Here is a 16,780-nt window from a genome sequence, read left to right as displayed (position 1 = left end):
GGATCGCCCATCGTTAAGATTTATAATGGGATGATAAATGAAAACAAAATCAGAATGAGCATTATCGACAAAATACTCGTGCTAAGGAGACTACATGTGCTGAAGGGCAATGTGAATCGTATTGAAAAGTGTTCAAAGTAAACAAAACAATAGTTTCATGACTATTAACAACTTATCAACTTAAAAATGTCTGTGTTGAGTTGTTTTTTTTTTTTTCATTTCAATGTCTCACTGAAAAAATCTTGTAGCCATTTTCAATGGCCAAAATCCTAGATGCGGTGTAAAACGGCTAAACTTCATGTACAGAGAAGATTTTATTATTCAAAAGCACGATTATACCTTTTTTGAATAATAAAATATAGTTTCACAGCATGGTTATAAATAATATAAACGTGCCATACATTTTGTTAATACTTCACAGTTGACGAAATATACACCACATAAAAAGCTCAAGAACTTCCGTTTATTCGACACAGTGGGCTTGGGTAAAAGCTATCGACAAGGTTTCTATCTTAAGCCTGTTTTAAAGGTTGTTAAAGGCGATATTCGACCTGAAGACAAGGTAAGAGCATTATTTTATGTTTCAAAAGAAATAAAGAGTTCATATTTATTTTCATATTCATTTCCGTTTGAAAATGCATTCTTCTTTTAGCCCGCTTCGAGCTTATATATTTGTGTATAGTTTGTCATGTGAAAATGCTTAATAAATATTATAATTATGTTGGAAAAGCATTCACCAACGGAGCGGTGAGTCTGTGTACGATCGACCACATCGTCCGGCCCCGGCAACATAGTATTCCTGTTTTTAGATTTTGGATGGCCTCCAATTTTAAAAAATGCGGCAAAATTTAAGTTTCTTCAATTAATGGGATATTTTAGGTAAGGGTTTATAAGCTTTCGAGAAATTCATAGTTATCTTGCTACTACGTTTTGATATTGTTGGTATATCTAAGATTTAGGGTAGTTATGTAACTACACTCGATGCCTCAACATGCGAAAAAAAATGATTAAAGATGATTTATGTAAAGTATAATGTTTATGAAAGGAAGCATAACGAATAAGGGTATTAAAGCGGCATCATGCGCATCTCACTGCACACAGTGTGTTTTTGGTGTATGTTTTTTAAAAGTCATTTTAGGTTGCTGTGTATCTTAATGTGTAAAATTAACCATAATGCCGCATAAGTATTAGTAGTATTAAATATAGCGCTTTTGGCATTTTGACCCCATTTGACCTTTTGACCACTTCTAAAAAACTGACCAATGCCGGCCAATTTAAAATACTTTAAAATCCACAGGTTTTAAACCCATTTAAAAGTTTTAAAGTTAAATTTAAATACATATGATATAGATGAGTTTACAAAATAAAATATATTGTTTGAAAGAAAGAAGATTTACTGATAATGTAAATCCCCATTATATTATAACAAAAAATGGGAGAAAAATGATAAAAGCTACCTGTTCATCTTGTGGAAAGATGAAATCAAAGTTTGTTAAAAGTACAGGGGGTAATTTAGATATTCACAAAACAAAGTTACCTTTTATTACCTAAGAAGGTTTAACACTTCCAGGATATAATTATTGTGGGCCAGGAAATCCCCTAGATAATGGACCCCTGTCAATGAACTGATGCAGTATGTATGGACCATGATTTTGCTATGACTCAAGACTAAGTAAAAGTGAATGTGATAAAAAAATGCTTTCCAACTTAAATAAAACTAAATCAAAAACATTTGGAGAAAAGATTGCAAAACATTTAGTTGTAAAACCTATAATTAAAACAAAATACACACTTGGGTTGGGACAAAAGTCAAAAAACGGGAAAAGGGGGTAGAGTATACCCCCGGAATCACATGGAGCGATGAATTAGCAGAAGAATTACACAAACCAATTAAAAGAAAATTTAGGAAACGAAGAGTGATAGTTAATGATATCGATGATACTTGGTCAGCTGATTTAGTTGACATGCAAGCTTTTTCAAAATATAATAAAGGAGTAAAATACTTGTTAACCGTTATTGATATATTTAGTAAATATGCTTGGGTTATTCCATTAAAGAATAAAACTGGAGAATCTGTTACTGAAGCATTTGAAAAAATAATTTCTGAAGGACGATTTCCAGTAATTTATGGTGGATGAAGGAAAAGAATTTTATAATAAAAAGTTGAATCATTTTTGAATAAAAATAAGATTAATAGTACCATACATTTAATGAAGGAAAGGCTGTAGTAATAGAAAGATTTAATAGAGTTTAAAAAGAATAAATGTGGAAATATTTATACAGCAAATAATACTTATACTTATTTAGATAATTTGCAGGATATGGTTGATAAATATAACAAAAACAAAACATTCTAGTATAAAAATGACACCAACCGAAGCTAGTAAAAACTTAATAAAGGTACTGTTTACTTTAATTTATATGGTGATTTAAAGATACCAAAGAGTAAAGCAAAATTTAAAATTGGTGATCGAGTTCGTTTAAGCAAACTTAAAAGACATTTTGAAAAAGGATATACACCAAATTGGACAGAGGAAATATTTATAATTTATAAAATTAATAATACAAATCCCAGAACATACTCTATTAAAGATTTAAATAATGAAATAGTTCAAGGTTCATTTTACGGACAAGAACTTTTACCTACTACACAAGAAGTTTTTAGAATTGAAAAAGTTATTAGACGAGACTATAAGAAAAAACAAGCTTTAGTAAAATGGAAAGGTTACAATGAAAAATTTAATAGTTGGGTACCATTTAGCGATCTTGAACAAATTTAATTTAGAAATAAAAAGTTTAATTATATAAATGAGCAATAAAAATCTAATTTCTAATAATAATGGAATAGAAACAATAGATCAATTAATTATTCACTTAACTAAACTAGCTGCTGCTTACAGAAAAAGTTATAAATTTTGTGGGAGAGTAAATACTGGATTATATATTACAGCAGGTATTTTGGTTGCTCAGCTGCATTAGTACTTGTTCCAGCTATTCCTATATATTGTAGCAGTTGCTGGCGCTGTTCCATCAGTAATTACCATATTTAACTAACAGACTAAAACTTGACGACAAGAAATTTATTTTAAAATCACATCATCATAAAATAAAACAACTTATAACAAAAGCACGGATTGGAAAAGTAAATAAAGAAGATCCAAATAAAGTTATTCAGGATATTTTTACAATACTATTAGAAATGCAGAAAGAAAAAAATTATTCAACACCTCTTGAAATGCACATGAAGGAATTTAAACTTAACGGATATAAAAGTAAAAAAGAAGAAGAGCTGTATTAACTTTAATTAAAGATTTTTTCATATAAGTATTTTATATACATGAGAAAAATTATATCAGTTGAAGGTAATATTGCATCAGGAAAAAGTACGTTTTTAGATATTATTAAAGAATATAATCCTAATTTTAATATAATTCCAGAACCAATTCACGAATGGCAAAATGTTATGGACAGGGCTACGCCCTTCGGAGACAAAGCCTCTGACTCTGATTATAATTCATATAACCTTTTTGAACTTGCTGCTCAAGAACCTTCCAATATTTATTTCCTTTCAGTTAACAACTTTAAACAGTCATATAAAAATGTTATCTTCTGCTAAACAGTTTGATGGTGTTTCTGTCCTTGAACGTTGTTATTTAACTAACAGTAACGTTTTTTACAAAACAACATCACGACAATGGTGTTATAAATGACCCGAGTGGGCAGTATACAATCTTTTCTTAACTGATCATATTATAAAACCATATGGAAAAAACCCAATTGATGGATTTGTTTATGTTAAAACCGACCCAGAAATATGTTTTAAAAGACTTCAAAAAAGAAACAGAACGGAAGAAAACAAAGTTGGTTTAGATTATTTAGAAAAACTACACAAATTACATGAAGAATGGTTAAACAGAATGTTTCAAGAAGGTTTTAAAATTTTAACAGTGATAACAATTTAAAAAAAATGACTTTAAAATCTTATTCAAAAGATAAGATAATATAAACAAATTTCTCAAATCAATATAATTCATTAGGTGCGTTTTAAAGATTTTTTTCTATAAGTAAATTATATATAGATGGTTAATAGAAAGGTAGATAGAATGATTATGCCAAAATTATCTAGCACTTTAGGAGAAATAATGAATCCAGATGAAAATTCATATAAGAAAGTTCTTAAAAGAAGAAATGTTATTAAATCAAAACTTAATCAAATAGTTAGCGATGAATATAAAAATCACGTTATTGATAAATTACAAAATGTTATAGATCCTTATCTTCGTAAAAGAACTTTATTTGAATGGGACTGTGGTTGTCTATTAACTGAAGAAGAAAATGCTGAAAGATTATGTGATTGTCCCAGACCAAATAATTATCGAAACAATCCTAAAAAAGTTATTGTAACCGATTGTGATACTAATGAAGAAAAAATATATAGAAGCACTTACAAAGCATCTAAAGAATTGGTATTAATGCTGGGTTAATAAAAATGTGTTGCGAAGGGACAAACCGAGTAAAATGTGGAATATCAAAAGTTAATGGAAAAAGATATAAATTTAAATATTTTATTTCTTCTTAAAGATAATTTAAAACTTTATTTATTTTATTATTTTTTAATTATTTTTTTAATTATTTTTTGCTTGAAGATTTTTTTTTCTAAATATAATATTAGATGGAAATCGAGAGATCTGCAAAACAAATATTATAAGAAATTTGAAATTAAAATTACATATAGACAAGATCCAAAGAATCAATTATATTTAACTATAAACGACTCTTATGAAATACTTAAATCTGAACTTAAAACTTTAAAGGGTAAAAAATAAACGTTGTTTTAAAAATAACTTTGCAAAAATGGATAAAACTGATACAAATATAAATCAGCTTATTTTCAATCAAAGGCTTTAGAATTATTAACACAAACGAAATAAAAAAAAACTTTACATCAAGCTTTTGATGAAATAATAAATAGAATTGGTAATTGGATTTCTGAAGGAAGTGGCTGAGAATAGAGTCAGTTGATGCTCATTATATAAATAGATATAAGTATAGTCCCGTTGGCTGCTTCAAGTTATTTAGAATTACCAAAACCATTACAACATCCAATGAAAGGATTAATAAATATAAAGAATGATGATAACGAATGTTTTAGATGGTGCCATTTAGCTTACAAATTTCCTGTTGAAAAAAATCCTCAAAATATTTCAAAATATAAAAAACATATAAACGATCTTGATTATACTGGAATTAAATTTCCTGTTACATTAAATCAAATACCAAAAATTGAAGTTTTAAATGAAATATCATTTAATATATTTGGTTATGAAGAAAATAGTATTTATCCATTGTACATATCAAAATATCAATACGAAGAACACTGTGACATGTTGCTAATTACTAATGATAAAATAAATGATAAAATAAATGATAAAATAACTGATGATGACTGTAAACCCTCAAGAACTGTAATCCAACATTATGTTTGGATAAAAGACTTTAATAGATTAATGTTTCAAAAAACAAAATATCAACATAAAAAGCATTTTTGTAAATCATGTTTACAGAATTTTACTCAAGAAAGAATATTAAATGAACATATTCCAAATTGTTTAGCTATTAATGGTATCCAAGGTGTAAAAATGCCAAAAGAGGGAAGTAAAGTACAATTAAAAATTATCATAAAGGTTTAGCAGTACCTTTGTAATTTTATGCTGATTTTGAATCAATAACTAAAAAAGTTTTAACTGCTTTACCATCAACTGAATCTTCATTTACTGAACCATATCAAAATCATATAGATTGTGGTTACGGTTATAAAGTTGTTTGTTGTTATGACGATAAATATACTAAACCAACCCAGATTTATAGAGGCCCTAATGCAGTTTATAAGTTTATTGAAAAAATGCTTGAGGAAAATGAATATTGTAAAGAAATATTTAAAGAACATTTTAACAAAGAACTAAGAATGTCTAAAAATGATTCAACCGAATTTAAAAAACAAAAGTTTTGTCATATTTGTGAAAAAGAATATATAGAAGGTGAAGTGCCAGTACGTGACCATTGTCATATAACAGGAAAATTTAGAGGAAGTGCTCACTCAGAATGTAATATTAATTTTAAACTAACACACAAAATTCCTGTTATTTTTCATAATTTAAGAGGTTATGACGGTCATTTTATTATGCAACAAATAGGGAAATTTAAAAAAGAAATTAATGTTATTCCTAACAATATGGAAAGATATATGGCAATTTATGATTTCTGACTGGTCTTTATTGATTCATTCCATTATTCTCAATCATTGGATAACCTAGTAAAAAATATTCCAGAATTTAAATACTTATCTCAAGAATTTGATTGTGAAAACATTAATTTATTAAAGACAAAAGGTGTTTATCCGTATGATTACATGGATTCATTTAAAAAATTCAAAGAAACAAAATTACCTTCTAAAGAAGAGTTTTATTCAATTTTAAATGAAACACATATATCTGATAATGAATACGAACATGCTAAAAATGTTTGGAATAAATTTAAAATTAAAACAATGGGAGATTACCATGATCTATATTTAAAAACTGATGTATTACTTTTAGCTGATGTATTTGAAAATTTTAGAAAACTATGTTTAGAGTACTACAAATTAGATCCTTGTCATTATTTTAGTAGTCCTGGGTTAGCTTGGGATGCAATGTTAAAAATGACTGGAATTAAGTTAGATTTAATAACTGATATTGATATGTATCTTTTTTATTGAAAAGGGACTGAGAGGAGGAAATAAGTTATATTTCCAAACAGATACAGTAAAGCAAACAATAAATATATGAAAGATTATAATCCTAAACTTGACAACAAATACATTATGTACCTTGACGCAATAACCTTTACGGTTGGGCTATGTGTCCAACCTTTGCCCTCGGAAACTTTAAATTTATATCCGAAAAACAATTCAAGAAATTAATTGCAAAAGGTAAAAGTAACTTTGTAGTTGAATGTGATCTTGAATATCCAAAAGAATTACATAAAACCCATAATGATTATCCTTTAGCTCCTGAAAAAATTATTATACCAGATCAATGGCTTTCTGATTATAGTAAAAATATTAAAACAGAATTTGAAATAGGAAAAAGTAATGTAAAGAAGTTGGTTCCAACTTTAATGAAAAAACAAAATTATGTAGTTCATTATAAAAATCTTGAACTATATACACAATTAGGGTTAAAAGTAACAAAAATACATAAAATATTAACTTTTGACGAAAGTCCTTGGTTAAAAAAAGTATATTGATTTTAATACTCAAAAAAGATCTAAAGCAAAAAATTCATTTGAAAAGGACTTTTTTAAGTTAATGAACAATTCTGTATTCGGTAAGACGATGGAGAATTTACGTAAGAGGGTTAATATTAAATTAACACATGATGAAAATATTTTATTAAAATACATAGCCAAACCTTCATTTGTTAGTTCAACGATGTTTAACTCTAACCTTTTTGGAATTCATAGAATAAAAGAAAGTTTGTTATTAAACAGACCTTGTTATGTTGGAATGTGCATTCTAGATTTATCAAAATATTTAATGTATGATTTTCATTATAATTATATTATGGAAAAGTACGAGGGTAATTGTAAATTATTATTTACTGACACTGATTCATTATGTTATGAAATAAAAACCAAAGATGCATATAAAGACTTTTATAAGGACAAAGATTTATTTGATAATAGTGATTATAACCCAAAATCAGAATTTTATTTCGATAATAATAAAAAAGTAAATGGAAAATTTAAAGATGAAGCTGCTGGTGTAGTAATTGTTGAATTTGTCGGATTAAGAAGTAAAATGTATTCATATTTATTAGAAAACGAAGTTAATGTTAAAAAATGTAAAGGAATTAAAAAACTTGTTGTTAAGAAAACAATAGTTCATAAAAATTATAAAGATACTTTGTTTAATTCAACCCAAAGTAATCACACCTTTAAAGTTATTCGTTCTGATAAACACAATCTTTCCAGTTATGTTATAAATAAAACATCTTTATCATGTTATGATGATAAAAGATATATTCTTGATAATGGTATTGATACATTAGCTTATTCTTAAATTAATTAAAGTTTTTATTAAAGTTTTTATTAAAGTTTTTATTAAAGTTTTTATTAAATTATAGAACCATAAATTGTTAACTGAATATTTTTAACGTTTAAAGAATTAATAGAAATAACATCATTTACTTTAAATTCATTTGCATAATTAATAGAAATAGATTCATTTTTTCTATTATTTTTTACATTATAACTTTGAAGAATTACATTTTCTTTATTTTTTAGTTGTAATTTAGCTTCTCCTTTATCTAATTTAATTGCATCAACAAGAATAATTAAAATGCAATTAAAATTAATTGTTACATTATTACCTTTTTGAACTAAACCAGGACTAGCATTTACAGTTTTCCATTGAAATAATCCACTATCAGTATCTTGAGTATAACATGTTAAAAACAATGGAGGTTTTCTTTTAATTTGTGTCGACGTCCACCTTTCTATTTGTTTTTCTATTTTATTTACTTTTTCATTTATATTATTAAATATTCCCATTATATTAATTATTCCAGTTAAATTTCAGTTAAATAAATGTCCTTTTTAGTTAAAATAATTTATAATAGTTTGTTCATTTACTCTTTGATTATTAATTTTTAGTATTTTATACAATAAATCATACAATGGTACTTTATCTTGTAACATTTTAATGAAAAATAAACAATAATATCCACAAAGCATACTTGTTTTGTCTTGATATTGAACATTGTTGTATTTTACATTTGGTATATACTTAATTACTTCTTTTGGTGGAGGAAGTCCAAATGGATCGAAATACAAAGCATTTCTCAGAAAACCTCTGGTTTTATCAAAATACATATTATTTAAGTAACAAACCCAATGTGTTCCAGGACCAACAGAGTCATCCAAATTTATAATTCCACACTCGTCCTTTTCTTTTAATTTTAGTAAATTATTTCTACTAAACACACCCCTAAAGTTTTTAATTTTTAATTGTTTTACCCATTGTTCTATTTCAAAGTTAGATATTGGTTTGTTTATAAATTTTATTTTTTTTTTACTATAGGAATTCGTCTGTAAGGTCTTCGTTGTGAATCAATCTGTAATCCTTTCCCACTTAACAAAGATGTAATCAAAGGTATTCCTAGACTAGCAGCCAACATACCTAAAAACCCACCGTCTTGTTTTTGTTTTTGTGTTAATTTAATCACTCCAGATCCTACTAGTTGCTTTCTTTGATTAGGTGTAAGATATGGTGATATCATATTTCTCTTATCATTAGCTACTGAAATCATACCATTTCCAAGTATTTTACTAACACCAGTACTGGCTAGCCCAGACAAAGCACCAATGCCTAGAGGGGCTAAAAGTTTTGGAGCTATTTTTGCTGCCATTGGAAGAATTGTTTTTCCTAACAAACCAGCCAAAGCTCCTAAAAATCCACCATTTTGACCTTGACTGGACATTTGTTTCTTTGAAATTGTAATTTCTAATCCCTTCTTATTTGCAACAGCTTTTTTAATTTGATTAATTTGTGTTTTTGTTTAAAAATAAAGGAAGTTTCCACGTAATGTTCATGTTTTAATCTAAAAGTATGTGGAATTTTGTTGTTGTAGGCCCGGGCTAAATTTTTCTTTTGTCCATCTGTAAGGTTAATTTTATATTCAATATAATTTGATGACATTATATATAATTTATATTTATTTTATTTAAACAATAACAAGTTCATTTCCAATAGTATTTATTTCAACTGTTTCTTCATACAATACAATTGCATAAACACGAATATTGGCTGCTGGTGGAATATTTAATTTAGCTGTTAATGTAATATGCTTAGGATCTTCTGTTATTACTTCCTTTTTATATTCCAAGTTAAAATGAATAAATCCAAAATAATCATAAAAATTTGATCTATTTAAAAGACTTCCAGTAGTCTTATTATTTTGTTTATAATAATAATTAATTACATCATCATATATTCTTGATATACTTGTGTATTCTGTTTCTGGATAAAAAACACCATTACCAACTTCAAGACGACAAGAGCTCAAAGTACAAGTATAATTACCAGCATTTACCTTAAATGTATCCAACAAATGTGGATTATGTTCTTGATTATTACTTTTGTCAGGTCGTTGTAAATAAACAAATACATGTTGTGGTTTTGTTACACCAGCCGTTATTCTAAAGGTTATATTAGTTTGTTGTGTATCAGTTGATTGTGTCACCATTTCCCTAAGGTATGACCATCTTGCTTTTGTAAATCTTTCAGAAATTAAATTAAGTCCAAATTCATTAAAAATCAAACGTGGAACCCATAGAATTAATTTTGTTACAATTACTCTACCTGGGTCTCCGCCAGCTCTAAAAATTAATTCATCATCATCTGTCAGCTGTAGTGTTATTTGAATTTGACTTGGAGGTAAAATATTAGTTTCTAAACCCTGAAAAAATGAATAATTATTTAATGGAATTTTAGCATTTACCTCATTACCACCTTGGATTAATGCCTTTCTAATAGCGAAACCACTATTATATCCAGCTTGATCCTTCCTGCTCTCAGCAACATCATTTATATCTAAATAAATAAACTCATTTGTTCCAGTTGATGTTGCATAATCTTCAGATAGTTCAACTAAATTTTTTACATTTATTACTTTGTATAAATTATTACAATCATATACAATTTTTCCATTTTGTTTAACCACTAATTGATCAATTAATGAAGCTGCATTATTAATTAAAGCAATTTGATCATCGCCACCATAATTATTACCATTAGCAAGTTTATTTATTTTAAAACTTACTTCAAAATAACCATTAAACCAATCAAAATATGAACTTCTATCATTAATTGTAAAGTGATATCCGTTTTTTTGTTGTTTAACATTATTTCCCAAGACAGATATTAAGGCTGTATCTAATTGAATAGGAGTTAATTCATATCTTTCACAATATTGTTTTGTTCTAAACATGTATATATTATATATTATTTTATTTTTTATTTTAGTTTTTACTTTTTATAAATTAATCTGTTAATACGTTTTTGTTGAGCTGAAGTCCCAGATCCTGACAATATTCTATTTATTCTCATATGAATATCCTCCTCATTATTATTTTTATCATTATTTTTATTATTATTTTTATTATTATTTTTACTGTTATTCTTTTCTTGTAATTCCTTGGCAATTAAATTACCAACTGCCGGAGCAGGTTTCTTTTTAAATTTTTCAACAATTTTAGCTGCAGCCAAATTTCCAACTTCTGTTCCAACCTTTTTTGTTCCACTTTCAAGTGCTGCTTTTCCTGCTGTTTCCAAAGCTTTTTTTCCAGCAGATGCGGCTGAACTTGAAAGCAATTTCGTTAAAGTGTCAAAGATACCAGCGCCAGCAGAGTGGCTTAACCCACGACCTGTTCCATGTATGATTTCTTCTCCTGTGTGAGCATCAACATAAATAAATATTCCTTTATTTTTGTCATAAACTTTCTTGTACATTATATAAAACTAAATTTTATAAAAGTTTTTAATTTCAAATTTCTTTTAAAATTAGTGTAAAACTTGTTTCAACCTCATTAAAATTAATTATTCTACCAAATACATCTGTAATATATATTCTAATTGAATTTATAATATATTTATTAATTTCAGAATATCCAACTCTTTGTGGTTCTTTTGTAAATGGATAAGCTCTTGTTAAATCTGCAGTACTTAAAGCATAGATAATATCACTGAAATTACCATCAACAAGTGAATTATCAATAAGATCACAATGAATGTAAATTGTATCCACAGAGTTAGTTATATTTGGTGTTTTAGTTCCCCATTCAGTTTTGTCTAATTTTTTTTTCTCAAATCCAAGCAATGTATGAAAATTTGATATTTCCAAATCCAACTTAAAATTATCTGTAATTGAAATCAAAATCTTAAAACTACTTAAATCAAATTCCAAACTTATTGGAGCAATTTCTGATTTATCAAATTCATAATCATCATTACTTATTAATGTTTCCCTAATATAATTATTAATATCTGTGTAACTGTAAGAACCATTTGTAAATATAATATCTTTCCAATCCTTACCATTATGATAACGAATTCTTTTATTGTCATATTCATCACTAATATTATGCCAAGAATAGGTCATAGTGTTAATACTATCCAAACCAACAACATAAGTTTTATTTTTATCTAAAATTAAAGAACGACTAAATCTGATTGTAAAATCACTCGGAGTATTTTTATTATCTTTAACTGTTTCAGAACTTAATACTATTTTTTGTTCCATTTATATATTCAAGAAAAATAATTTTTATAAAACATTTCATGTTGTTCTGGTAAGAGTGAATTCATTTTTAATAATTGATCTACTACCCTAATACCTTCATTTTTTAGTTCTTCATTATTATTTCCAGCATCAATTGAACCACAAATTAACTCCAACTCATTAACCAATTCTTCTGGATTACATGGACAAACGCCATAACCTTGTCCCCTAATTACTTTTTTAAATTTCATAGATCTTTTATTGATAGGTAATCCTGACTTTTCTGTTAATTCTTTAAATATTTTTCTTGAATGAATTGAATATTTTTTATTATTGTTATATCTTTTATTAATCAAATCAATCAAATCATCATCAACTTTAGTGTTAATGACTTCTTTTCCAGTTATTCTATCCTTAGCAATTAATTTGTTTTGACCATAAAGTTTATTTAAGTTAATAATTAAATTACCATATTGTCCATTTGGTGAAACTTTATATGGGTTATAATATCTTATTCCTTTTCCTGTATATTTTTTTGTTTCTAGAATATATTTGATTACGTCTCTATATGTATTATAATTATCCGACTTAGCTATAATTGCTTCCTTTTGCTTTAAATCAAGATCTGTGGGATTTTTCATTCTGGATATTGCACCAGATTTATTACCCAATTTTTTTATTTCATCCGATACTTGTTCTATAATATCCTTTACTTCTTTCCTAGTCATTTTTTCATCAGGATTTTCAGATTTGCTGTGAAAAAAGTTAAACACTTCTTGCGGTGTATAATATTTTTCTGTATCTAAAAGTTTTAAATCAATTTCTTTATTAAAATCAACTGTAAATTCTTTTGGTCTTGCTCCTGATTCTTCTTCTGATTCTTCTTCTGATTCTTCTTCTGATTCTTCAAACACATCATCTTCATCATCCAAACCCATATGATCTTCAGGAATTTTTTTTTCTTTGTTATAATAATCTTCCAGTATTTTATCAGCCTCTTTTTCGTCTAGTTTTTGTGGTAATAGTGGTAATAATGGTTGTTGTAGTCCCGGAGGTGGTGGTTCTTCCATTTTCTCTGCCAATTTTTGTTGTTGTTCTACTTCTTGTATTTTATCAACAAAACTTTTTGGAAGTAACGCTAATTGCTCCTTAATTCCAGGTAATGCTTTTAACTGACTTGATAATTGTTCTTTTTGACTTTCTATTTTTTCAGTAATTGGTTTATAAATTTCAGTATACATATCCCGATTTGTAGCTTTTCTTATTTTTTCTCTCATTATTTCTTCTCTAAGATTTCTCATCTTTTGCCCAACTAATTTTTTTCTTATTATCATTTCATTAAGTTTTGATTGCATTTATATAATAATGTAAGATAATGTAAAATAATGTAAAATAATGTAAGATAATGTAAGATATTGTAAAATAATGTATTATTATATAAATGGAAATTCCAAATTATGATACAAAAAGTGATAAATCCAATAACTTTAAACAATTTTATCATTTTATGCCAGATTCATGTTTTAGAATGTTAATATGTGGATCTTCTGGATCTGGAAAAACAAATACATTAATGCATATACTTCGAAAACCTCTTATATATTATGATAAATTATACTTGTATGCTAAAAACTTAGAACAATCTAAATATCAAGATTTAATTAACAACTTAAGTCAAATTGCAAAAAAGATTAAATTAGATCCAAATGAAATACTTGAATATTCAGCTGATCCCAACCAAATTGAACCTTGTGAGAATCTTGAATCAGAAAAACAAAAAGTAGTAATATTTGATGATTTTGTATGTGAAGATAAAAAAGTTCAAAATGAAATAACAAAATACTTTATTCAAGGACGTCACAAAAACTGTTGTGTTATTTATTTAAGTCAGTCTTACTATAAAACACCAAAAGATATTCGAATTAACTGTTCACATTATATTTTATTTGAAAGTCCAGGTAAAATGGAAAATAATAGGATTTGTGATGAACAAAATATAGATCGTGATACTTTTGCTAATGCAACAAATCGAAAATATGATTTCTTATATATTGACAAACCAAGGAAGTTTTTAAGAAAAAACTTTACTGGTAATATATAATGGGAGTTTTTAATGATGTAAAACAAATAAGTGAACCTGACAGTATAAGTAAAGTTAAATTTGATATTGATTTAAGTGATTATGCTACTAAAAAACAATTCAAAAAGCTTAAAAAGGAAACGGAATCGTATCTTCATAGAAATAAGGAACTTGATAACACAATGAATAGAGCATTAGATATGGGAGGTAATGAAATAATCAACCTAGGAAATCCAGATAAACCCAACGATGCAGTTTCAAGACGGTTTGTGTATAAAAAAAATTCAAAGTGTAATAGATGACTATAAACTTGAAGATGTTAAAAGTATAAAACAAACACTAGAAGTAGAAGTAAAGAATATTGAAGAATTAACAAAAGATTTTAAAAAGAATTCATTATTAATTAATCAATTACAAGGTAAAATTGAAGAAGAAATGAAAGCTATGGTTGATTCTATTAAAGAACTTGAAGAGAAATCTGATTTGACAGATGACAACATAAAAGAAGTATTTCGAGTCAATTTAAACATTTTATACACTCAAGTTCAAGAATTAAAAGATAGTATGATTAAACATGAAGAGCTAAAAGATAAGATTATTGAAGCTGAGAAAAAGTTACAAAATATGTATCAGTTAGAAATCAAAACAGAAATAAATAAACTAAATACTGAAATGGCAAAAGGGAATCAAGATTTACTCGATACATTTTCAAATAAATTTGCAGAATATAAATCTGAATTGGAAAAGGCAGCTTCACAAAGAGGTGATGATCATGATACAGCATTAGATGACTTTAAAAAAGAAATTAATTCTAAAATAGATGACTTTAAAAAACAAATTCGAAATTGGATTAGTATTGTTGACAACCGTCATAATTTAAAATATGCAGAATTAAGTAATATTACAAAAAAATTACAAGAAGATATTAATGAATTTAATGATAAAATTAAAAAAATAATAAATGATCTGGACTCTGTAGTTGAAATATCAGCTAAACAAGGAGAGTTAATTACTGCTAATACTGAAGCAATTAAGATAATTAATGATAAAATTAATGATAAAATTGAAAAAAATAACAAATGATTTGGACTCTGTAGTTAAAATATCAGATAAACAAGGAGAATCAATCACTGCTAATACCCAAGTAATTACTGCTAATACTAAAGCAATAACCGCTAATGTTGAAGAAATTACCACTAATGCTGAAGAAATTACAAAAGTAAAAAATGTTTTCTTAAAACAAGAAACACAATTAGCTAGAACAAAAGGCGTTGTTGATAGTTTATCTGCTTCTGAAGTTGCCACAACAAAACGAGTTGATGATTTAGCTGAAATAATTCTTAAACTTAAAAAGAAAGACAGGAAAATAGAAGAAAAACTAGAAAAAGTAAAACATGAAGTGTTTCTCTTTGAATACTATAATAAAAGTTTTTATGATTATGTAAAAATGAAAAAGTATTTTAACCGTTATGATGCCTGGATATATTCAACATATGAAGATCTGGGCGGTGTGAGCTATTTAAATATATTTCATTTAAGACCTGGAATTATCGTAGATTATAGAGATTTTATAAACATAAACCAAGAATATAAAATAGATGTACTAGATGTGACTTTGAAGGGTGTGTTTATGGCCAAAAGGGCTGGAGTTTATGTAATAGATATTAATATTTTATTAACGGGGGCCAGGCCCATAGGTGGACCAGATAAACCGATTAAAAGCCCAATATCACATTTTATATTTAGGTGGTGGAATGATAGGTTTCGGGATGGTATTGATGATCTATTTTTTGGTAAATTTAGCAGTAATATAATAAATATAGCAGCTGAGGCAGCTGAGGACTTTGGCACTGATCAGTTAATATCTATGTATAAGAAAAAAATTAAAATTTATTTAACACAAGGGACAATGTTTGATATTCACCCGTATGAGGATTCAACATCTACAGAAGTAACATTTTCACTTATGAGGGATAGTTACATTAGATTCTACATATCGGATGAATCTATACCGGACGGACGTGCCGATATAAGCAAACTTTTGGATTAAGAGCTTAATTAAAGTTTTAATTACTATGTGTACCCTGATAATATACTTACTAATTGAAAATAAGATCAAATATGTTGTATAAACAACTCCTCAATATATGTTTATCTTAAAAGGAATGCAATAAATCGTCTGTTTAACTTATAATATTGATTGTAAACACACCGTGTGTCACTACATTACAAAGCTATAATCTATACGTTTAATGTTTTTAAAAATTTTTATGAATTACAGCGTAATTCTCAATAAACTGTTTCAACAAAAACTGACACATATGTCGTCTGCGAAACGTTCTATACTAAGGTCATTAAGTGCAGACGGATTACAGCGTAA

At 26.8% G+C, this 16,780-nt stretch overlaps 1 protein-coding gene across 1 annotated transcript in view; it reads left to right on the top strand.

Moving 5' to 3' along the window:
* Window positions 1–421: 421 nt before the first annotated feature.
* The window catches only part of LOC128554559 (interferon-induced protein 44-like), a gene marked incomplete at its 5' end in the record, with an annotated part of 31,545 nt that continues 15,186 nt past the window's right edge, over window positions 422–16,780 (top strand). Inside the window, one exon of the mRNA XM_053535828.1 lies at window positions 422–562. Coding sequence (XP_053391803.1) covers window positions 422–562 — 141 coding nt within the window. The remainder of the gene's footprint in view (window positions 563–16,780) is intronic.

The sequence above is a fragment of the Mercenaria mercenaria genome, unplaced genomic scaffold, assembly GCF_021730395.1.
Source record: "Mercenaria mercenaria strain notata unplaced genomic scaffold, MADL_Memer_1 contig_527, whole genome shotgun sequence".
Classification (NCBI taxonomy): Eukaryota; Metazoa; Mollusca; class Bivalvia; order Venerida; family Veneridae; genus Mercenaria; species Mercenaria mercenaria.
This window is presented reverse-complemented; position numbering and strand designations above follow the sequence as displayed.